The sequence below is a fragment of the Chamaea fasciata genome, unplaced genomic scaffold, assembly GCF_029207755.1.
Source record: "Chamaea fasciata isolate MVZ Bird 193981 ecotype frontalis unplaced genomic scaffold, bChaFas1.0.hap1 SCAF_7, whole genome shotgun sequence".
NCBI classification, from domain to species: Eukaryota; Metazoa; Chordata; class Aves; order Passeriformes; family Sylviidae; genus Chamaea; species Chamaea fasciata.
This window is the reverse complement of record NW_027094092.1, coordinates 22,719,896-22,742,784: the sequence shown is the minus strand read 5'-3', so window position 1 is coordinate 22,742,784 and position 22,889 is coordinate 22,719,896. Positions and strand designations below refer to the sequence as shown.

Genomic DNA, 22,889 nt, shown 5'->3' with positions numbered 1-22,889 from the left:
CAGAGCAAAATGCTTTAGATGGGTACACAGCACACAGGCATCTCACTACTCTCCTTAGGCAGGGTGTGGAGAATGCTCTAACTCGGCAAGGCTTACCTGTGGGGTCTGAGAACTCTTGGAGCTCGGGTACCTGGGGCGGTAACACAGGTGCCTCGGATAACTTCCCAGATCTCAGCATGTCTAACTCAGCCTGCAGCTCCCGGATTTTCTTCTTCAGCCGGATGCAGTTGGGGCAGAAGGATGTGGTGGGGATTTCATGGGAGTTGCCTTGTGCAGAGGCCAGTGACAGCTCGGTTGGGCTGTCTGCTTGAAGAGACAGAGGCTCTTCTTCCTCGTCTTCAAGGATGCTCATCTCCTTGGCTGAGATGAAAGAGGAACTGTGAGGGACCTTCCATTCCCTCTCACTCTGGTTTCTGCTGAGGCTCAGGGAGCTGTGCTGCATGGCACTGCCACACTGCTCAAAGATGTCTTCAGCCTGGTATTTAGATGCTCTTCTGAGGGAAAGTGGTGTACTTGTTGCCAACTGGTTCTCTTCAAACTTGGCAGACTCCAAAGAAGCCTCCAGGACATCTTTGAAGATGAGGTCAATTTTTTTTTTCTTTGTTTGGGGGTGGGATTCCCCCTCGTCATAGCTGCGCTTGTAGGGGCTCTTCCCCTGCTTTAAGGTAGTGAACTGGAGTGCTCCCCTTGCATCATCTTGATTTTCTACATTCTTTTCTGACTTTTCGTTCTGTAACATTTTGTCTCCTAGAATGGAAAATGAGGGGTGGGGATTATCACTGGGAACCGAGCAACATCCCTCAATCTAAAACTCAAACAAAAAAGAACAAAAAGGCAGACTGAATCCCTGCAGGTCTGCATGTTATGTTACAAGCCAGAAAACTGACACAATTCAGTGGAAACTGAGGCTTGCAAGAGGAGAAGCCCTGCTAATGGGCATGTCTGCAAAATCAGAGACAGTCCTGGGTAACCACAGCAGAGTAGAACCCACACATTTCAAAGAGAAGAGAAACTACAGGCAGCTTGTTTAACCTAAAGGTATAACCAACCTGAGTTGGAAGAGGACTATGAGGTGAACCACTGATCATGGTGGAAACTATACCCAGAGCCTAAGTGCCATTTTGGCTGGCTGGAAGTCCTGTGCCTGTTTTGACTTGGTAAAAGGTATCAAGTGTACAGCAGTGCAGTGAGAGATTTATACCACTTCATGACAACCCCAGTGTCTGTGCACACCATGGCACAAAGTCTGCAAGCCCCTTTACTCTCGTTCAGTTTGGAGGCTGCTCTAGAAATGCAAAGGTAAAGGAGTAAAAACAACTTGCACGCTTAAAACCTAAGGTACATATTGTCAACTGAGCTACAATGGGTGAATGCCCTCCAAAGATGGGACATCTAGCTTGTCCTGGTGGAGTCTGAGAGCATGACCATTCAATAATCGAAAAAAAAATATTAAAAGCAACCTCATACAAATTATTAATTGCTTAAAATAAAGGGAATAGCCAGATTTCCTTACCTGGAAATTCAAAAGACGATAGGTTTGGCTCAATTTCCATCACTCTTCTATCTTGTAAATAACTTCAAGCATTGATGGCTTCCCAAACAAGACGCTGCTTTATGCTGATTTTTGGTTTTGTTTGCTTAAAGTGTATTCATGCTTTCATAAGAGTTATGGAGCAAAAGCTATCATTCCCTCTCTAAGGAGAGCAATGCTAAGAATGCAGAAAAGATGCAAGACTCGAAACAGTTAGAGTAAGGCACTGTAAAAAGGGGTGGTCTGAATGGATGGGATTTTGCACTGGATTTGGATGCTGGCTGGGAAACACAGCCACTTCTTTAGTGAATCCATAACACCAGATCTCATTTTCAATACACTGATGAGAATTTCTATGGACAAAACTTTCAGTCTCTCTCTTAGTATTTCCCCTGTTATGGACCACAGCAACTACTGTGAGAGGTAGGGATTTAGAGAACCAGTTCTTCTTTCTCGGTGATTTTTCCCTCAATCAGCCAAGTGCTTCAGCCCTATGGAAAAGCTAAAAATCACAAGACGATCCCTCATATTATTGGTCTCAACTCCAATGATGAGGCGGGTCAGAAACTATCAACAGAAACAAAACCCAGGAACCATGTTATTTTTCTGTGAATTTGTCAAGTGTGCCACTTCACTTCATTTGACAAGACTCATCTGCAGGGCTTTGCAATCTTTTAAATAGAAAGTGACTCAACAGATTTTTTTGCTGCTTCCTGACCACCTCCCAGTGCCCTCCCAGCAGAGGCTTCGATGTCTCTCACAAGTCTAGCAATGACCAGGTGATGTTCCATTTTAACAACATCTCTGCACCCCTTCTGTGAAGGCAGACTGAGCCCAGCTTGCAGCAGGATGAGCTCACCAAGACGTCAGGGGGTTTCTGGAATGGTCTCCATAGCCACATGAGTTTCTACCTGACGGTGCATTAGGCTGTGGCAGGTTCTGGAGAGTCCTGAGGTAGATGTTCACCACACTTGTAGCACAGAGCAGGCTGTGAGCTACCGTTTCAGCTCTCACAAACCATGACACCATGACAAACCAGGACTAAAGGCATGTCTGCATGGCAGGGCAATAGCTTGTAGCCTTGGTGCCCCTGAAGAGCAGCTGCTCCAAGGGCACAGACTGTCTCTTATTGTACTTTCAGAAAGCACTAAGCCATCTGGATGACTAATGTGTGCATGTTATTGCAGCAAAATCACTGCAGCCTCTACCTAATCACTCACTGGTGTTCGTTAACATAAAAAAGCAAATTCATACCAATGTTAATTCAGAAGTGGGAATTGCCCAAGTACAGCCACCAGGATGTAACACTGCAAGTGCATAACAACCCTAAGGTGATAGATAACCAGCTTTTTCAGGACATCTTGTCCACCCCATCACTGAAGAGGAGACACCTTTTACCAAGTCAAGGCAGCAACAGCAGCTGTGTAATAATATACTCAGGAATCATAATTACAAAGTTATATTTAGTGTGGCTGCCCCTCTGAGGCCCTGTCATTCTGCATCTAGCCTGGAAAGAAATGCTCCTAATTAACTTCAGGTATCAGCATTGTACAGATGAACAGATTCATTAAGAATTTTTGCTTTCCTCTAAAGCTTCCTATATTACTGACAATACATGGGCCCAAAGGACTGCTGGGTTTGTTTCAACCTTGCTACTCTTTAGACAAGATAACAATTTTTATCCAAGGAAGAATCAGTCTGACAAGTACAAAGCCTCCTGTACGTTGTATACACATTCTAAGGTTGTGAGACTAAGGAGCTGATGTCGCGCTGATCCCAAATTATCTTTCTAAAGAAAGAGGAGATAAATTAAACGAGGAAAATGGACATACAAACACACCAAGGAAATCTCATTCATATGGACACAAAACCAGCCAGAGTTCCCTCAAACAGGCTGCTCACAGGAGCCAGAGAGAGCAGCATGTTCAGAGGAAAAACCTAATGCTGTCTTGTAGGATCATCAGCTTGGCAATCTTCAGGCCAGAAAGTCTTGTGACAGGAGTGCTCTGTGATCCCTGGGCATTGCATCGGGCCTTTGCAGCACACACACACAACATGGCACAACACAACACATGACACGACACATCACAGCACAAATCTTTCTTTCATGATCTCCATGACTGTGGGTTTCTTATTCTCCTTGTACACCCATCCATCTATGCCAGGCAGAGCTGGGGGCTCTCAGCACTGGAGGTGCTCTGCTTCTAGAAATGCAGCTCTCCTCACACAGCCTGTGCAAAACCTACTTCACCCACCACACCTGGCCCAACCGTGGGGCAGCCCAAGGGGATCAGGAGAGAGGAGGGAAAGGGAAGGGACTCACCACTTGTGAAATTTCTGTTGATGGTTTCCTGGGACATACTATGTAACCGGTTCATGTAATCCTCACTGTACCAGACCCGCAGCTTCTCCCCAGGGTGGATGTCACGGCAGGCACGGAAGTAAATCCTCTCGCTGTGCTGAAAGGCCATCAGGTTCTGCTCCCTCTCCTCCCGGGAGATGATGACGTACCTGAGGGCAAGGGGACAAGTCAGGTGTGAAGCACAAACTTCTCTCCTGTGCCTCCCCTTGCATCAGAATGACAACCATGAAGAAGCCAGAATGACCTTCAGAGAGAGCCATCAACACAGCCAGGCTGGAAAGCATGGAGTTATAAGCAATGGTGTGCAAACGAGCATGGACACCCAGGGAACACTAAGCCAGGGGGGCTGTTTCTTGCTGGGGAAGGGATGACACAAATGCACATCCAGTCTGAAGGGATGGATGTCTGCCAGCAAAGGTGACAGACTCCCCCAGTCACAAATATCTTTGCCTAGTGATGGAAACAAGGACTTCTGGACTCCCCACTATCACTTCACACCCCAGGGCTCCCTCCCTTGTTCTCAGGAATATCTGGAATACATGGCAGGGTTCTTCTGCCTGTCTGTTTCCCCAAAACACTGCCTTCCTTTTTCAGTTGGTAACAGATTTGCTTGCTTCTCTCCTCTCAGGCAAGCAGAATTGAGATTCTAAGGACAGAAACATGGATACCTAATGGGCATGGGAGTATTTGCTGGTTGTCCAAGGACATGCCAGTATTGGAAGGTTTTGCACTTTGGAGTCCAGCAGGGTGTGACATAAAAAAACAATTCAGCTCTGCAAGTGGAAACCCCAGCACCACATTGCAGGGATCTCCTGGCAGTGCTGACAAAAAGATCACTTTCAGGGCATGGGATTTACTTTCCTGATTTAAAACAGCTACATTTCAGGGCAGCCAAAATGTACTTATTCCCACTCCAAGCAACTGGCCCTCTGTGCAACTTGCTAAGACAGAGATCTATCTCTAGGGTCATATTATTTGCTCTCACACTCCTCGTGTTCCTCCTAGAGGACATGAAAAAGGCTTGGTAATACTGGTTCCAGCTGCCACCAGCATGAGCTTACAACACCTACCCAGGAAGGAGGCCCCATCACAGCACATGCAGACCCCAAAGCAGACCTGAACAGCTCCAAGCCAAACCTTATTTTTCTCTTATGCCATTTGCCTCTGTTCAGCACTCCCTGCAGCAGCAACCGCAGCAAAGGCAAGGAGGCTGTAGGGGAGCATGCGGCTCCTCTGACATCTGCTGCTATTAATCCTTGCCCAAGTTCCTGAATGTATATACAGGTATTTCTTTGGCTTAAGAAATCTGCCAGATTTTTTGAATATTCTACCTTCTCTAGCCATGTGAATGCACAGATAAAGACATAAGCCCACCTGCACGTGATCCCACTAACCCACACTAATAAGGTCACAAACTTGGTGAAACTTCCCACAAAACACAGAAAACAAGTCTGCAGTGGCAGTGTCTCAGACTGCCTGAGGCTCAAGCAATTCTGGTTTTAATGTTAAGCAACTGTGCATGTGCCTGCAAGCAGTTGTATTTTTCCTGATGTGTGCTACTGGGAATCTCTGCCACCTTCAGTAATTATTTAAAGAGCAGACTGGTACTGGCAAAATTAGCTTTTTTTAACCCTTATTTACTTCTGATCACAAAGCAAAGGAACATTTAAAGTACCAGTTTGTGTATTTGAGAAGGGAGAGAGACCCAGGCCAGTGTGGTGGGAAGAAGGTCCTGCAACAGCACACAGCTGTCAGGCTGTTGCTTTTGGGTGTTAGTGATCACTCCTCAAAAGGTGTATCAGGCCTTCAGCCAGCCATGAGATACACAACCCTTGAGACAGACCAGTGTGCCTTGCAGGACAGGAGATCCTAGAGGATGCTCTCTCCAGTTCAAGCAAAACGTCAGGATGCTTCCCAGCACCAGCTAAGGAGATCCTGCTCTGCATCCCACTGTCCACAACAGAGCAGGCTGCCCCTGTGAAGATTTACTAACCTGAAGTAATTCAGAGATCCTTAATACAACATACATGACCTGTACATCCACAGCCAGTGGCACCAAGGAATTTATGCAGCAGTGGCAGGATGGCCTAATGCATTTTCAGCAAACTGCATTTGATAATGAGATGCAGAAAACATATCTTTGAATGGGAAGTTAACTATTCCCACCAGGGCTCACTTTTATTATGAAGTATTTTGTTAAGCATGAGCTTTTTCTGTTCACTGCTTTCCTTTTGCATCTACACTCCTGCACAATTCTGCCTGAGTATCCTTCAGCTCTGCTGCCCACATCCCATGGCTGTGGCCACCTCCTGGAGCAGCAGGGAGCTGGGAGGAGGGTGCAGGCTGGAGGGCATGAGCTGCAGCACTGCTGCAACACTGTAGCAAATGCTGCCTGGCTGCACAGCCAGTCTCATCAGGTGCCCCCAATAGAGTTCTGGGATAATCCAGTCACAACATGTTACTTCACAGCTGTGCCCAGCTAGCAAGTGGTTTCTGCCCTAGTGAGGAAGCTTTCCATCTGTGATACTTCACTGAGGTAAGGTAAATGGGAGGAGATCATCCACACAAAAGAACCCAATTCTGAACAAGTGCTGCCCAGCTCCAGGCTCCAGTTTCCCCATAGGCACAAAACACACAGGTTACAAAGGACTGCATAAACCCCACATCCCAACTGTTGGTCTGAGACACTTAGTGTCCCTGCACACCACAGCTGAGAGGCAGATGCCTTCCAAGGATGGAGAAAGTCATTCCAAAAAAGGGAAGCCAGCTTGGTGAACCAGGGGCACAAAATACCCGAGGAGAGACTGCATGATCTGCCTTCGCTGACATATATCCCAAGGCCAAAGTGCTCGCATCCCGAACAACGCAACCCTTCCTGCAAAGGCTGCATAGAGTCCAGTCCCCTTCCCAATGCCAAATACTCCATTCGGATTGAAGCAAGGAGGCTACTTTGGTTTGGACACTCAGGACAGGCATGGTTAGGCTGACCCAAGCACTGCACACTGATGGGCAAGGCCCTGCTTGCAGAGCAGGCTTCCCAAGGGACTGTGATCCCCAGAGGAGGAGCACAGTCATACTGTTCCTGCCGCAGACCCAGACACCCTCAGCTGCACCTGGTCCTGCAGAGAGGCATTGCCACCAGCCAGAAATCCATCATTTCATGTCCTGTCTAGTCCTTGGGACAGGCCAGCCTCCAGAACACCACAGATCCTGACCTGGCTACTCAGGACCAGACATCACACCAATGGAGACCACTTCTGACCCATCTGCAGTTATTGGGGCTGGGACCAACCCCACAGCTGCTAGAGGCACAGTTCTTTGCTCTGCAGGACCACCTTTCCCAAAGACTCTCCAGCTAGCAGCAAATAATTTCATTTTCCTAAGCCCCAGCCCACTCAGGACACCAAGTTCCCAAGTTTTGGGATGGCCAAGTGAGCATACCCAGAAAAATGTCAAGGTATTTTTCTGCGCTGGGATCATTCCTCCCTAGGAGGGGAACAGAGCCTCTAGTGAGGATCCAGAAGAGACAGTGAAGAGGGAGGAGACCTCTGCAGCTGGACGGAGGCTCAGGCTTCTTTCCCCTTCTCCTCTCCACTATCATCCTGGACTTGCCTCATGGCTCTCTGTTGCCCACTCCATAGCTCACCCTCCAGCTGGCCTCGGAGGTGCTCCAGTGACATCCTGCCAGGGCGGAGCACTGCAGGGAAAATGCCTTTCCCAAACCAACTTCAGGCACAGAGCCAGGGCAGGAGATCCCATGCAAGAGAGCAGCCACCAGCCCAGCCTGCTGCCATGGGATGCCATACCCATAAACCCTGCCCTAGTGCTCTGATGCCAAGTGCCTTCAGGAGACCCACATCTGTGACAGGCTTGTTACCAGCTCAGGCAAAAAATTGTAGAGAGAAAAAAACGACTCAACAGCATCTGTGTTAAAAGTGTTATATATTTATTGCATTCTTAACAAAAATACTTTTAAAGAGAGAATTTTTTCAGCATGTACAAGACATGGAGATACTGGGGTTGAGCACAGCAGTTTGCTTTGACACAGACACTTCAACAGCCAGTTAACATGATAGGTGCAGGAAGAAGTATCCTTTGTGAGCCAATACAGAAAAGCCACTCAACCGAGGGGTCTACACAGGGCAGGAGATACGCCCCCAGATCTGGGCCAGTCTGTAATAGTCCACAGAGGAAGCTAGGGGAGACATCAGGCATTTATAGTAAAAGGTCCTTTCTTCTGACCAGGGCCCAGCCTTTGCTTTGAGAGCTGTGCATCCTGCACCAGGATTCTCTCTCTAAATAAATCTGCGTGGGCAAACTGATGGCAGCAGTGATGCTAACTGCCTCCAGTGCCCAGCACCTGCAGGAGTCTTCTCCTTTGCAGACCTGACAGTTCCCAGAAGGGATCCCCCTGGACAACATCAAAGGAGCTAATCTTACCACTGTATCCATAGGAGGACATCAGTAGAGACCATATATTATAAAAATATAAAATATGAATATTATAATATAGCAGCAGCACTATATTGACTCAGAAAGCCTTCAACACATATCACCCATTTTTCAGCTCTCTCTGATTCATAAATTAGATCCACTTCTGCCACATTTCCCAATCTCCTCTTCATTTGAAGAGAGACTGTGACTTCTGCAGAATACAAATGTTTCAACAGAAGTGAAAGGACATCCTCAGTGGAAGGTGAGCAAGTTCTGCCCTGGCCTGGCACCAGCACTAAAAGGAATGTCCTCTGCATGAAACCAGTTGGGTCATTCCTCAAAAATGAGGCTTTTCTCCTCACCAGACCACTACTTCCTTGAGCAATCTTTTATTGCACCACTAAAAATAAATTAATTTATTTAAAATTACAGAACACCTTAAAAAAGTAAAAGAAAGAAAGGAAAAAAAAAAGCATGTCATGAATGCCTGACACAGTAGATATACAATGAACTTTTCAAGGAAGAAGCTAGTGCACTATACTTTTAAAGGAGAGGCCAGACAGGTTAAAGATGATCCTTGAAGACCACACAAAACAAGCCATCCTTCTGCTACACTGTGCTGCCTATGTTCAATGCCATGGAAGTTTCTGTAACTTTTTTGCCAAGTCTGTAGCCCAGACATGGCATGATGATGCACACTCATATAACTCTAATAATTTCCTGCAACCAACCTCCAAATACAATAGGACAGCTGGAGGGCACAGTGTGCTGTGTGGTTAACACCTTGACCCTTTTCCCTGCTGAAGCTTATCAGGATAATGGCCTGGGTTTTTCCAGAGATGGGGGCAGCATGCTAGATGCAGAGGTGCAAATTAAGGAGAAAACAGACATATTATGAAAGAGCTACCACATCTGTTATCACCACCTGAAGTGACAATATTAAAGCCTTGTTCCAGAATCAGTGTTGTACATGGGAACCTCACACAGCTTTAGAGGAACTCAAATGTTGTAACACAGCTCTTTCTTGCATCTATATGGGGAAAGAAAGCACTATAAAACCAATGTGTCTAAGATTTTAACCTATGTAGCTGCGAATTTAGACTGTAAACTCCTCATGACAGGAGAACATAGTACAGATCCCACCCTAAATAAAACTAAGTGCAAAGGAACTGTACTGAAGTTAACAGAATTACAGGAAAACAAAACTAAACTGGCTTGAGGTCAGAAGCAGATCCTACATCTTTTCTGGTTTCTGTTCAGTCTCCCACATTCTGAAGGGGTGAGGTGGTTCAGAACTGAAGATTTGACAACATGCAAGAAAATAATATGATACCATAATCTTTAAATGCTGTCATACGATGAAACAATTGTATTTTAACTGCAAGTGTGAAAGGTAGGGGTTTCAGACTGGAGCAAACAAAAGTTGAACTCTTTAACACAAGTGCATGTGGCACTGCAGGATCCAGGCCTATGCCTTTGCAACCCTTTTCAGCAGTCTAAAACCCCATGGTGTTCACACCTATCCTCAGAATTGTGCCTTCTTCCCTTCCCTATACAAGCTCTGCTTTTACGCTCCTCTCCCCAAAGCTGTATGTAAGTCACAGTAAGCCCCGGATAGCCCACTATTGCTGAATGAAAGATAAAAGCAATGATCAGTAAGAGTTTTTAGAGTCATAAGGCTGTATTTCTGCACATACTGCATATACTAATATTCAGGAAGATGATGGGAACACAGTAGTAGAATAAATTTGTGAGTTGATTGCAAAGGGATCTCTGTAGCATGCTGTTTCAGTAAATAGTATTTCACAGGCATGGGAAGAGATCCAGATAATAATTTCTATTGCATCTCTTAGTTTATACAGCATGTAAAGCATGGGGAAGCCAGTGAAAACTCTTAATCATTATGAACCCAAAGATGACCTACATTCCAAACCCTACAGTATTTGAGATTCCTCTTTGCCATTGCAGAGGGCCAGTTCTAGAATTAGCTGCCATATTTATACTGCTCTGTTAGCCAGCAGGGGGATGGATGGGTTGGGTCAGCTGTTGACCTTCCCCACAGAATACTGATACACATGGAGAAGCCATATGAACATGCAGCAGCTCAGGAAGGGCTGAAATCCTTCTTTACTTTATATGATACGGACTGAAAATGATGTTTTCTTTTTCGTGACCTGGTGGCCCGAGCAGGAGTTGTCCATTTTAGAGAGTTTTGGTTAGGCTCTGCACTGGGCTCGGGGGGCTGTTTAGAGCAAGCTGCTTGCAGACAAGACCCTGGTATGATACTGGAATCTTGTATCCTATGTAAAGCCCAGACCCCATCACGTATTTCTGTCAGTGTCTGGCACATCTGGCTGACCTGGCTGGTGAGGTCAGCCACGCTCTGGCTGACGGCATGCATGCTATTGGCCATGTCCCTGTGAATGGCCACCAGCTCCTGGCAGAACTGCCTGAACAGGTCTGTCTGCTGTGCATGGGAATGGAGAAGCTGGCGGTCGAAGCTGGAGAGGGGTGGGCTCCTTGAGCGGGGGTGCGGGGGTCTGCAGGCCGAGCTGGTGCGTGGGGATGGACAGCGCAGTTCCTGCCTTTGCCTGCCAGCTTCCGGGGGCTCTGCTGAGGAAGATGCACGAAGGAAGGAGGGCCCGGAGAACGGATTGACACCTGCACCAGCCCTCTGCAGCGAAGCGAAGTGGTGCTCCTGAGAAGTGCCTGGCATCTCTTCATCTTCATCAGCTTAAACAGAAGAGGAAGCATGAATTATTAATGTGAAATCCCTCTCAATACTGGCTTCAGTTTCAGGATATCTCAAAGAACATGGAAAAATGGTTTTCCCCTCCCCCTAGTCTGTCAGTTCACACAAGCCTGTAGCTTCTGATGCTCAACTCAACATGCAAGTGCTGCAATATTAGCATCTAGGTGACAAGCTTAGCCATGAGAAAAATGAGAGTGGGTGAATCCAAATTATTGTGGTATCCGGTACAGAGCACTGTTCATTACCAGAATATGAATCCATTTCAGACAGCAGCAGTGACTTCTGTTCCCCAAACCCATAGGTGGCTAGCACAAGTATTATGGAGGGACACAGACTTCTCAGGGAAAAATCCTGCTCCCCTGTCATTTCTTATACCCTCTGCACTGAGAAGAGCATAGATGTTGTATTTGCTGCTCTCAAAGTGTGTTCTGCAAAGCCACTACGTGGCTTGGCATCACTAAGACAGCCAGGCAGCCAGACATAGCAGCAACAGGACCCTATGTTAATTAGGCAAATACACTTGATTCAAAATCAAAACTAAAGCAAAATGCTATGGGAAAATTCTCATTAGTCTGATAAATATCTAGTGATGTGCCAGTTCACAGGTACAGGCACATGAAGAGCAAGAAGAGAGAAGGTTCCACCTGGTGCAGCTGCCCACTATTTCCTTGCATAACCTGTATTCTTTTGCCTCTGAAATAGTGCAACTGGCTTCCAAGATAGATGCAAAGAATGACCAAGTCCCACCTTGTCAGTTCTGGAAGATTTTGTCCTTGCTTTCCCACTAACAACTTCAGATATGAGATCAGACCTAGTGTGGTAGGACAGCACCACCCATGAGGTGATAGTTGACCCACTTCCCAAGAAGTTATTGCCTCCTTCTCTCCTTTGTATCCCTAAAAGCTCACAAACAACAAGCTGAACCTCCACAAAAGAAAACTGTGTGTAAAAAACTATGGAAAGAACCTGCACAAAGCTGCTTGTGGTTTAGCACTGGAAGGTGTCTGAGAACTGTGGTGCAAGAGGATTAACTACAGAAGCAGGGCCAGCAGTTTCTTTAAAATCAGTGAAGAAGGAGTCATTACTGTCTACCTTTTTCACAGCATTCATGCTGAACCTTCAGACCACTACTGAGAAATCATTAGTGGCCCAACCTCAGCAATGAACACCAGTGATCACTGAGACCCCCAAAGCTCTCTTGGAAGTGATCCACTGGTGACAGATAGATGCTCCTCAGTTTGGTAGCATTGCTGTTTTATCAGGTTGAAGATCTCCTAATCCTTTACAAGCACTTTTTCCACAGACTGGAGGCAGTCACACTTCAACTACAGATGCTCCCTCACCTGTAGGATTAATTTATACTTCTAATCCATTATCTAGCCTCAGACAACAGTACAGAAAAGAACCAGATAAACAGATAAGGATGATCTTAACTTGGAAATAATCCATCTCAACAGTTCACAACCACCAGAGCAGAAACCAACCACAGCAGAAGGACCTGTCTTGACAGGCAGCCCAGCCATCTCACACAACACACAACGCTCTTCTGGTGTCAAACTGAGATATGCAAGCATAAGACCAAGAGGTGCTAAGGCAGTGATACTCACAGCTCGTTGATGGGCTGTCAACCACGTCCAGATCTGCTCTCGGGCAGCCGTGCCTCCGGTGTGACGAATGCAGTGCCGACTCGATGGCTCTCTCACGGGCCGTCAGGACCATGGCCGAGGGCCGCCCCGTGCTGCCGAGGCTGGACAGGGACCTCTGCATGAACGCCAGTTTGTCCTTGGTCCTTCTCTTCATGTCGTCCCATCTGTGTTTAATGTCTTTTACAGACCTGGGCACCTGGCTGACTGATGTGATCTGCCTGGCTATGCCTTCCCAGATCTTGTCCCTGTCAGCATGGGATAGACGCACTGTCTCCCTCCCAAACAGCATGGCTTCATTTCGGGTCACCTCAGTGACCAGAATGTCCAGTTCTTCCTTGGAAAACTTGGGCTTCCTCTTTCGTTCAGCCATGTTCCTTGGGTTGAACATCCCGCAAAGCATAATTGGGTAAAAGGAAATCAGCGCAAAGCAACCCCCTGCACCCAACCACTTGGCCAGTGCAGTACTGGGGCAGAGGAGTTTGGTGGGATCCAGCTCCCCTGACCCACAACAACCTCTCACCAGGAAAAGGCAGCTGTTTTGTTTTTAGAAGGCAATTTTCAAGCTTAAGAAAAAAAACAACCAAGCAACACTAGTATGAAGGAGCCTTCTCAGCTTTAAAGTTAAAATTAAATTTTAGCATCATCTGATGCCCTGACTTACATATGAGATTTTCAGTTCAGCCTCACATCACTTGCCACAGTTTGTGCACAGAAAAAAACGTGAGAACTCACAGTCACAGCGGTGAATTAGCTTCTAATGTGACACTGCTCAAAACACAGAGGAAATTTAGAAGTCTGAAACATTTCTTATTGCTCTACCTGGCACAACACGCAACAGAAACTTTTACACCACCCTTTCTGTTACAACTTGCAGGATGTCATGAAAAGGCTACATCAAATTGGATTTTCTAGTGTAGGTAGGTTTTGACTAGACTGGTGGGCAATTTCTGCAACTCACTTTCCCTAAGGAAAAATCTCTTTTTTCAGCATTGGGGTATTCTACATCCAGCATTTGCCTGCTTCACAGCAAGCTCTTGTTTCACCAAGAAATGACTGGCATTTCCCATTGTTCTCAAAAGGAATGAGGCCACCCACTCGGTTTTCCTGGCTAAGCTTTCCATCACTGCCACTGACATGAGCCTGCACTCAGTTTCTGGTGCTTCAAATGAACAACTTGTAGCCTCAGCCCATTGAGAAAAAGAGGCAGTCATCCTGAGAACAAGCAGTTTTGTCCAAAGGGGGTGCGTGTTAATTTCTCCAGTCACAGTCAAAGAAAACTACAAAAATAAACAAAACATTAGTCCTAACTGTGTTTTGTTATTGGGAAAAAAAAAAAAAGAAAAAAAAAAAAGAAAAAAAAAGGCAGCAGATCTATTCAATAAGGAAGGAGAAAACAGACTGCCTGAACCCACACAAAGGCACTGACCCATGTCATTCCAGTTCCTTCCTAGTGCCGTTAACACTGTTTAATCAATCTCACTGACACTGTTGCCTGCCATCAGGGCAAGTGTCAGTTTGGTTAAAGCTGGAAAACCAGTAGGAGAAGCTGCTCAAATCCCGGCCACATGAGGGAGAGCTGGGACCTAAGTGCACAGATGCATTTCATGGGAACGAACATAAATGAATGCTTGAGATACTGTCTTGGCCGAGCTTCACTTACAGAGAGAAAGAAGGAGCATTTACAGGAGATGGTAATGAAATGATGGAGAGACAGCAAAGCACCTGTTACCCTGAATCTCAAAAAGAACCCAACAAAGAAACCTCACCAAACTTAAAAGGAAAAAGGAATTCTCCCTGCTGAACACGAGAAGAAGGGAAAAGGCTACACAAAACATTGAGCAAGGGAACATTTACAGTTTGACTTTTATCGCATTCAGCAGAACTGGGTTTGGTCTATCTCCTCATCAGGCAGGACTGCACACTATCATTAGTATATCCATGAGGTGGCAACAAACCACCACTGACAAGCCACTCTGGTGAAAAAGAGTAACAGTATCCTGCAAAGCGCTCTGGGTAGGGGTGAACTTGCAGAACTGAACAGCGCTCTCTGGAGCCAGGGCATCACAAAACCTGCTGCCCCCTCTTCTCTGCTGAACTCACAGCTGCTGTCACCAGCAAAGCTGCACCATGGAGGAATCAGAACCCTGTTTGCTCTTCCCAGACAGGATATCCCATCAAGTGCACTTAGGACAGCTAATGGTAGGCCTGGATATTCAGATTTCAGTGTTTCCACTCATATGCTCCAGCACAACTTGGGTGAAAACAACCTAACTTACATATTCCAAGAGCAAACCTGCCACACACTGAGTAATGAGCTCTGGCCAGTTTTAATCACAGATTCAATTAACATTACGTTCCTAGCAGGCACATCAACCTCCTCCTAATAAAAATGCAGACAGTATTACTAACAGAGGGACCTTTTTCTCCTCTAGCATGCCGTATGTCCCTAGAGGCAGTCACTGATATTTACAAGTACCTCTGGTGATGCCATGAGGGTTTTAGCAAGCAGCAGTGCAGCCCCAGCTGAGAGGCTGCGAATTCACACCTCAGCCCAGGTCAATCTGAAAGTGCAAGACACATTGAACAGTGGGGGCTTAATGACTACCCCACAAAAATATCAATGAACTCCATTTGGCCTCTAAGAAACAAGCATGTAATTCTTCCCAGGGCTTTGCAGTAGTTTTTGCTTTGGCTTTTTTTGCAAGGAACACAGTCCCATAGTAACTTTGGATCCCTTTGCTCTGCATAAATTTGACTCTGTAGCTCTATCATTGTATGAAAATCAAATCAGAGATGCCTGCATTATAAGGAGATACAGGAAGATTCACAGGACAGTCTGGCTCTACATGATCTCTGTTACTATGGAGAGGAAGAGGGCAGAAAGGAAAGCAAAGGAAAAAGCAGTGAGAAAATCTTGCTTCAGCCTTTTCGCATTGGCTAAGGCAAAGGATGAATTTACACTATGCCAAAAGCCTAAGAATTCAGGTACTCATATGTAAGAAGGGCTACAGACTATAAATGCTCAAAATATCCTGGAAACCCCCAAAATGAGGCACTAGACTTCAATAGTTCAGTCAGGCACCACCAGTTTTGATCCTACATCTCGTTCTGGGCCAAGTGATATGAACACAGAAGGATGGACTTTGTGAATTACTTTCAGTTTTTTGTCAGATCCATTATTTTTAGAGGACAAAAACAACTGAGTAAGAGAATCTCCTCAGAAGCTACCAGGAAAATGGATGGTCCTCTGCAAACCTTCAGAAGCCCCAAGAATTGCCATCAGCAGCAATTTACAGTTTGTGTCCAAGAAAGCATTAATTTTGCTTGCTGCAATCCATGGTAATCAGCCCTCAGAAAAATAAAAACAGAATAAGATGTTTGTATATGTTGAAGTCATGGAGTTTCATGAAGTACTGCAAACAGCAGGGCTTTACTCTGGACAGAGATTAAGAGTGCATTAGCCATGTGCCAGCAGCCAGCTTAGGAGAACACACTCCCAGCATCAGGAGTTTGTCTTGACAGACTAACTGATGGGGGAAAGGGCAAGAGGATGTTGCCATTGCCATGCCATCTGCTGCTCTTGTTACTCCTTCCTCCCCGTCATCCACTGCCTTGGGTAAACAGGCACTTGAAATTAAATTAAAGTGCTGCAGTGTACATGTTGTCCTCGGGCAACATGAAAATGGACTCAGATGTGGTATTCAAACAACAAAAACAACAGCCAGATCTACAAGAAGAGAGAGGAGTCAGCCCAAGCTGCCTGACCCATGCCATACCCACCTACCCAGAAGGTGAGTTGATCTGCTTTGCAACGCACTCCATCTGTGAGTGAGAGCAAAGAGCACCATCTGAAAAATAAAAAGAGCGCTGCCCACAGCGTCCTGGAAGTCAAGTGCAGTTTCTGTGTGTGATCTCAGTGTCAGGTGATGTTCTAGCACAGAATATTGAGAACACCTTACTCTAAAAGGTGCTAACAAACAAAATCAAGGCTTTTTGACACTTCTATTACCGCTTGAACTGACAGCCAGGCTCTACATAATACTACTGGTTATAAGCACTTTCCAAGACTAAAGACAGAAAGTCAGTAAGATTGGTATAGCCTGCAGAGATCCTTTGATACACCCTTCCCATGAGGGGTCACAAACATCGCCTTTCCACAAAGGCATAACCTCCATGCCTTTCAAGGCTGTACACAATGGCCCAGACCACACTCATACTGAGATTGAATCATGGTAAATACAAGTTTAGGCAAGAATATTCTGCTCTTGGGTGTTAGGACCATCAGCAGTGCCCGTTTAAATCCAGTCATCAAGCTCATGTTCACAGCAGTAGGAAGAAGAGGTCATAACAGAATTTTTGCTTTCCAAGACTGTGTTTTGCCCCACTGCTTCACTGTCATGCAGATCACAAAGATCCAGATCTATGTAGATTTTTTTGAACTTTGCATTCTTTACTTCCAGATATATATGTCTGCCTACCTACCTCTTCACTGTACCATTGCTTCTTTTTGAAGTGATGACTCCAGCCTCAGCCCTGGTCTAGTATTTTATCTCATCCAGAAGTGAACAACTGTAATAGCTGGAATAGTTACAGAAAAATGAAATCCTTTGCTGAACTTTATGAACATAAATGTCAGAACAGCTGCTATCCATGTGAAGGCGAAATAGCCAAAAGTGGTGAAACCAGACATGACCAGTTAGGTCAATCTTACATTTACCTGTACTTCATGCTTTTTATTCCCTTAATGAGGGACAACTGAAAATCCTAGACATCCAGGCCAACGAACCAGGTAATCTCACGCTGCTTCGCTCTTGTAGGAAATTCCATCTTGTTAACCACTTCCAAAGTTCCCCGTAGAAGCAGGACTGGTCTGATGGGCCTCACAGTGCAGCAATGTCCCGTGCTGGTGACTGCCACACATACGAGGCCTCAGTGACACGTTTTGCAGGTATATGCCAACACTTGAAAGGCTGTCCCACGGTCACGCACGGTCCCTTCCTGCTGCAGCTCCCGCAGCAGAGCCAGCCGTGCGGGGCCAGCAGAGGGAGCGCAAGCACAGCGCCAGCTCTGCCATCAGTCACCCAGCTTGCCCTTCTCACCCCTCGCACAGGACAGCCGACACTGCCAACAGCCAGCCAGCACCCACAGCTGGCTCAAATGAAGCCCAGAAAGAAAGCAACACAAAGCACCTCTTCTAGTATCTGTCAAATGAGTAGGGACAAAAAAACCCCCAAATAGAATCAAATGCTACCTTGGGGGGTAGTGCAAAACATTTTGCAAATACTGGAACGTAACATAAAAGAAATGAGCAAAAAAAATGGAGTGAGACCTGTCAGTGCTTGTAAGAGTGGATGAATAGGATCATCTTTAACATTTATCCTCTTTCCAGAAAATAACGATCCTCCAAAAGACATCCTTGTCTTTTTTTAGACCCTTTCTTTGACTCTGATGCCGAAGATACTCATTACAATAAATACTGAAAGAGTACAAGCACACCATTTGCAAAATGGGTGGTGACATTTTGGTTTAGTTTTCCAACACACAAAACAATAAGGAGTATTTGATGGCCTCTCTCTGGAAGACAGAGTCCCAAAAGGGAAGGCAGAAGAGAACTGGACTCACCTCATCCAGTTTGCTTTGGTTTCATCTGTCCCATCAATGGATTTGTAGCGGTTGTTCTTATCAACGATCTGTGGAACAAGAGAATGGATGCAGCACATCAAACAGCTGGTCCAGGCAGGAGAAGGTCTATGAATCTCAAATCACTCTTCAGTTCTAGCCTTAAGTCATGGTATGAAACTCTATGCTGTGAATCACAGCTCTCCCAGTACTACAGGCTGCTGACCTGAAGTGCATAGAGGTTACTCTAAACTGACTGAGAGGCATTTTTCTATGTACAAATATCTGTAACTATGGATGCAGCTGACAAAATCATTAACAATCCTGGGATATAAAAGATTAACTTCCCTTTCAGGACAGGGATGAGACACACATTTATTTAACAGACAGGAAAGTGTGAGGAGCATTTCATATTGGCAGCTCTCATTTTTTTCCCTAATAATAACTCAAGTCCCACATTGCAATTCTCATAATAATTAACGTGTTGATCCAGTGATCTCTCTAACCCATATGATAACCAAGTCCTGTAGTATGAGGAGAAGTCATGGAGTCTGGAGTCTTTGGTGCTGGAATCTGCATGTAGATCAGCTCCTGATGGACTTGATCTTTTTTCTGGCCTCTTGGCCACCTCCTCTGCTCAGGCAGACTGGGAGGGAGTGCTAGAGGCCCATGAGAGAGCTCTGCAATTTCTGCATCATCTATCTATACCCATAAGCTGCTAATATTTGTGGCAGGTTGATGCTGATGTAGTGCCCAAGTGACCAGCAGAAGACCTTCAGAGAAGGGGGAAGATGGCTAAGGTTTGGCTCGACAAGCCCATGACTTCCCCAGCTCTGAGCTGCGTGGCTGAGGTGTCACTTAGTTGAGGAAACTTGTCACTCACCAGCCACGAGAAGAATCCTGCAGACCTGTCCTGGCTAGAGATCTGCCCCTCATACGGCCCAAAGATGTGACCTTTGGGGATCACCTCGTTCATACAGCGCACGTCATTCTCCCCACTGGGCTCTTTCACCACCTCCATTCCAGGCGGGATGGTCAGCGCTGCCCGGTCGGGAATGCCAATGGGCACTGGGGTGTCAGACACGAACACTGGGGGCCCATGGTTTGGACACTCATCCACAAAGTACTCCTGGCAGGACTCACAGACTGCAGATGTGAAGGAAACAGGGGTTAGGTAGGGCAGACATGATGCACAGCACTCAGGACAGCTCCCTGTCCTCTCCCTGGCCCTGCTGAGCCTCTTCCCCGGACTACAGCCTGCACACACACAGATGCTTCATGTGCTGCCATGCCTCTCAACAAGTGCTCTGCCCCAACCCACACCTGCCCTTCCCCTGCACCTGCATGAGCCCTGGTGCCCTGCAGGGATTTGCCACTGATGGCTGAACACACGCAGAAAGGCCCCATCACTGCCTGCAGATACAGAGGCTGAGGAATCCCTGCACATCCCTGGTCAGCAGCAAGTCCTCCAGCCAAAAGGTTTCATTCCCCACACACCGGACGGGAGCTAAAACAAGTAGCCCTGAAAACAAATACCTTCATCATACAGTCTTCATTCAGTGTTTGGGAGAGAGACAGAGACACCTGTCCTGTGTCCAGACAGAGATGCAGATCTACTAGTTGATAATCCGTAGGTATGCCAACATAAATGGAACCAGTTTTTTTCCAGTTTACGAGGGAAAAGCCTGTCATCTGCCCAATGCTCCCTTTGCAGTTTCTGAATTCAAGTGGTTGGGTTTTCCAATGTGCATTTTCACCTTTCCAGCTTGCTTTCATCCTACCTCCCTGCTTCTGCCTAGCCCCTTCATGGACAAGCTGCTTTTGTGCAACAATTTCCCAACCAACCATGCCAAACTTTTCAGGTGAGAATGCAAATTTTTCCCTGGCTTTTTTTTCCCCGGCTTTTTTTTCCCCGGCTTTTTTTTCCCCCTGCTTCCTGCCCCAAACTGACAGGGAAGACCAAAGTCTACACAAGCAGCAGTGCGCTTTTCCCTCCCTCACAAGACACTTACACCAGAAATCCACTTGCTGAAAGCTCTTGGTCATGATTACATCTCGCTTCCCTTTCAGTTTCTTCGGTTCCATCTCCATGGACTGTGGGTCAGGCCTTCCAGAGCTGAGGAGGGAACAACAGACGGATGATGTTAACCTAGCAAGATGCTGAGACTGCACACAGAGAGAAGCTGAAGCAATGGGGCCTGACCAACTCCTTCAGTCCCACAACTGTAGCAGTGAAATAACTTGCCACCCTACCTGCCAAAAGCTGGTATATCAGATCCTTAAGGCTAAAACCCACAGCATATAATGACTTCAGCTAGAGTAGGTGCACGTGAGTAGGTGACCACCCCTTTCAAACACCCCAAGGCAGACCCCACAAGGAAGAGCTTTAATAACTTCAAGCAGCTCAACTATATTCCTCAAAACCACCTTTAAGCTAGCAGGTAGGTGAAGAGAAGGGGTTAAAGTACATCAGACCAAAGCTCAGCCACATACCAAGGCTGTCCATACTCCTGGTCCCGGTGTGGAGAGCAGGTCTCTGTTTTTATCGTCACCATCTCCCCTAAGGAAGCCTGGGTCTGGATCAAACAGTCCTTCAAGTTCTCACTCATGTTCTGAAAAAGAATGAAGGGAGTAGAAATACAAATAGCTGAGAAATGACAACCTTGCTCCCCCAGGGACCACAGCCTTTTCCCCCAGGCCGGGAGGCAGCCAGCAGATCAGGCTCCCTTCTGGCACCAGGAGTCCCCATCCCACATCAGAGCACCCACATGTTCATGTGGAAACCTCTTCCTGCACTGGGGAGGGAAGAGCAGTTTAGCTGCAGGTCAGGTGAAGAGCATGAGACACCACAAAGCAACCTGAGGCATCGAGAATCTGAAGTATGCTTCACAGAGCCCGTTAAAAACACACATGGGATTTCCATCTGCACATGGAATTTAAGAGCGATGGATGTGATACATTCTGGGAACACGGTGCACTACTACCTCAGAGCAGCTCTTTGGGGGCAGAAGGACAAGAGGAATGCAGACTGGGGCATTGAACCAGGATCTGCCTACAAACCTTACATATGCCAATCTCCATCTGGGAAGAGAGTACAGTTCTGTACTACGCCCCTGCAGATAGAGATTTCCGTGTGCTCTGGACACCTCTGACCAACAAGTAAGTGCCTAAAGAGCCCTCTGGGACTCTTTGGAGTCCAAGATTGCACAAATCATGCTCGTGATCTTCCTTCGCAGCAGCCAGAGCTGAGCCACCACCACCCTTCTGGCACACAAGGCTGCCATAGTGAAAATGCCTCTCCCTCTGCTCAACACAAGAGCCGGGAGCCGCTTCACAGAATCATCAATCACTTAATGATGTTTAAGGACAGCAAGCTCCAAAACAATAACACTTCCCTCCCTCTCACATCACGGGGTGGTGCTGAAGAGCAAATATAGATATGTCAAGTGATAATAATTTGAAATGGATTTAATTTAAATTTTTGGAAGGGCCAGCTAAGCGTAAAAGCATCTCAGAAAAAGAATAAATTAAAGTGCTGCTCATCTCTTCATTTGCATTCATCTTAAGACTTCCTCTAAGGCACACAAACCGCCTGCTCTCAGGTACCACACCAGATCAGACAGATTTCACAGCTGCTCCCCCCAAATCCCCTGTGCTGGCCCCTTCCATGTCCACTGCCCAATGACATGCTCTGTTATGCTGCATACTTGCAGTGCTGACAGAGGGGCCTCTGCAGGTCATCAGACCACTTCTGTCAGGCAAACTGGTGAAGAGCCCATCCCCATCGCGACTTGGCTCAGGGTATTTTTAAATTCACGTTCTAATGTCGTAAACCCCTGAAGACAGGAATTTTCTTATTCCACACATGCTTGTATGGGCCTGAACACCATGGAAGTCTGGTCTGCATTTCTGCCCTATTTACTGCAAGAAGGAATGCCATTCTCAACCCCTCTGGCTCCTCTTTGTGCCAGGGGACAAATGATTCATTTTTCCAATCGAACTTCTCACATGCCAACGTGCAGCCTGAAAGACATTTATCAAGCCCTTATCAAGGAGTGTTACTCCATACTCATACAGTGGTCTGAAAGCAAAGCCTCAGCGTAAGTACAACTAGACTCATGCAAACACATGCACTTTTAAGCCTTTACAGGATGTCCAAAACACGACACATTTTTTTGCTCAGAATTACCACAGCCATTCAGAAGGAAAGCAATAGTAATGCCAAAGAAGGGCTCATTATTTTGGCAGGCTGAGTCCCTTGTCTGCGCTCTCTGGAGCAAGAGGAAAGCTCTGCAGTCCTGTACCCATGCACCAGCCACTGCTGCCACCAGGGCCCACCTGCCCTTCTCAGAGAAGAAAAAGTGTTTTCTGTAAAGTCTGCAGTAAAACAGCTGAAGAGGGAAAAAGCTTGGGGAGCAGGAAAATATTCAAAGACAAGAAGAGATAGGTGCTGCCCCAGAGCTGGTTAGCTGTGGGGCCTGCACCTTTCCTATCACAGAAAAGGTGGATGCTGGCTGTGGGGCAGATGCTCTCAGTCAGAACAAG

General features: G+C 46.5%; 1 protein-coding gene across 2 annotated transcripts in view; it reads right to left on the bottom strand.

Annotated features, from left to right (window-relative positions):
• The window catches only part of PRDM11 (PR/SET domain 11), a 44,356-nt gene that overhangs the window by 5,923 nt on the left and 15,544 nt on the right, over positions 1 to 22,889 (bottom strand). For both annotated transcript variants that reach the window (XM_066187906.1, XM_066187907.1), the window contains exons 2-7: positions 20,838 to 20,956; positions 20,357 to 20,460; positions 19,228 to 19,490; positions 18,348 to 18,415; positions 3,855 to 4,042; positions 97 to 747 (exon numbers count right to left, since the gene is read on the bottom strand). In XM_066187906.1, coding sequence (XP_066044003.1) covers positions 97 to 747; positions 3,855 to 4,042; positions 18,348 to 18,415; positions 19,228 to 19,490; positions 20,357 to 20,460; positions 20,838 to 20,956 — 1,393 coding nt within the window. The remainder of the gene's footprint in view (positions 1 to 96; positions 748 to 3,854; positions 4,043 to 18,347; positions 18,416 to 19,227; positions 19,491 to 20,356; positions 20,461 to 20,837; positions 20,957 to 22,889) is intronic.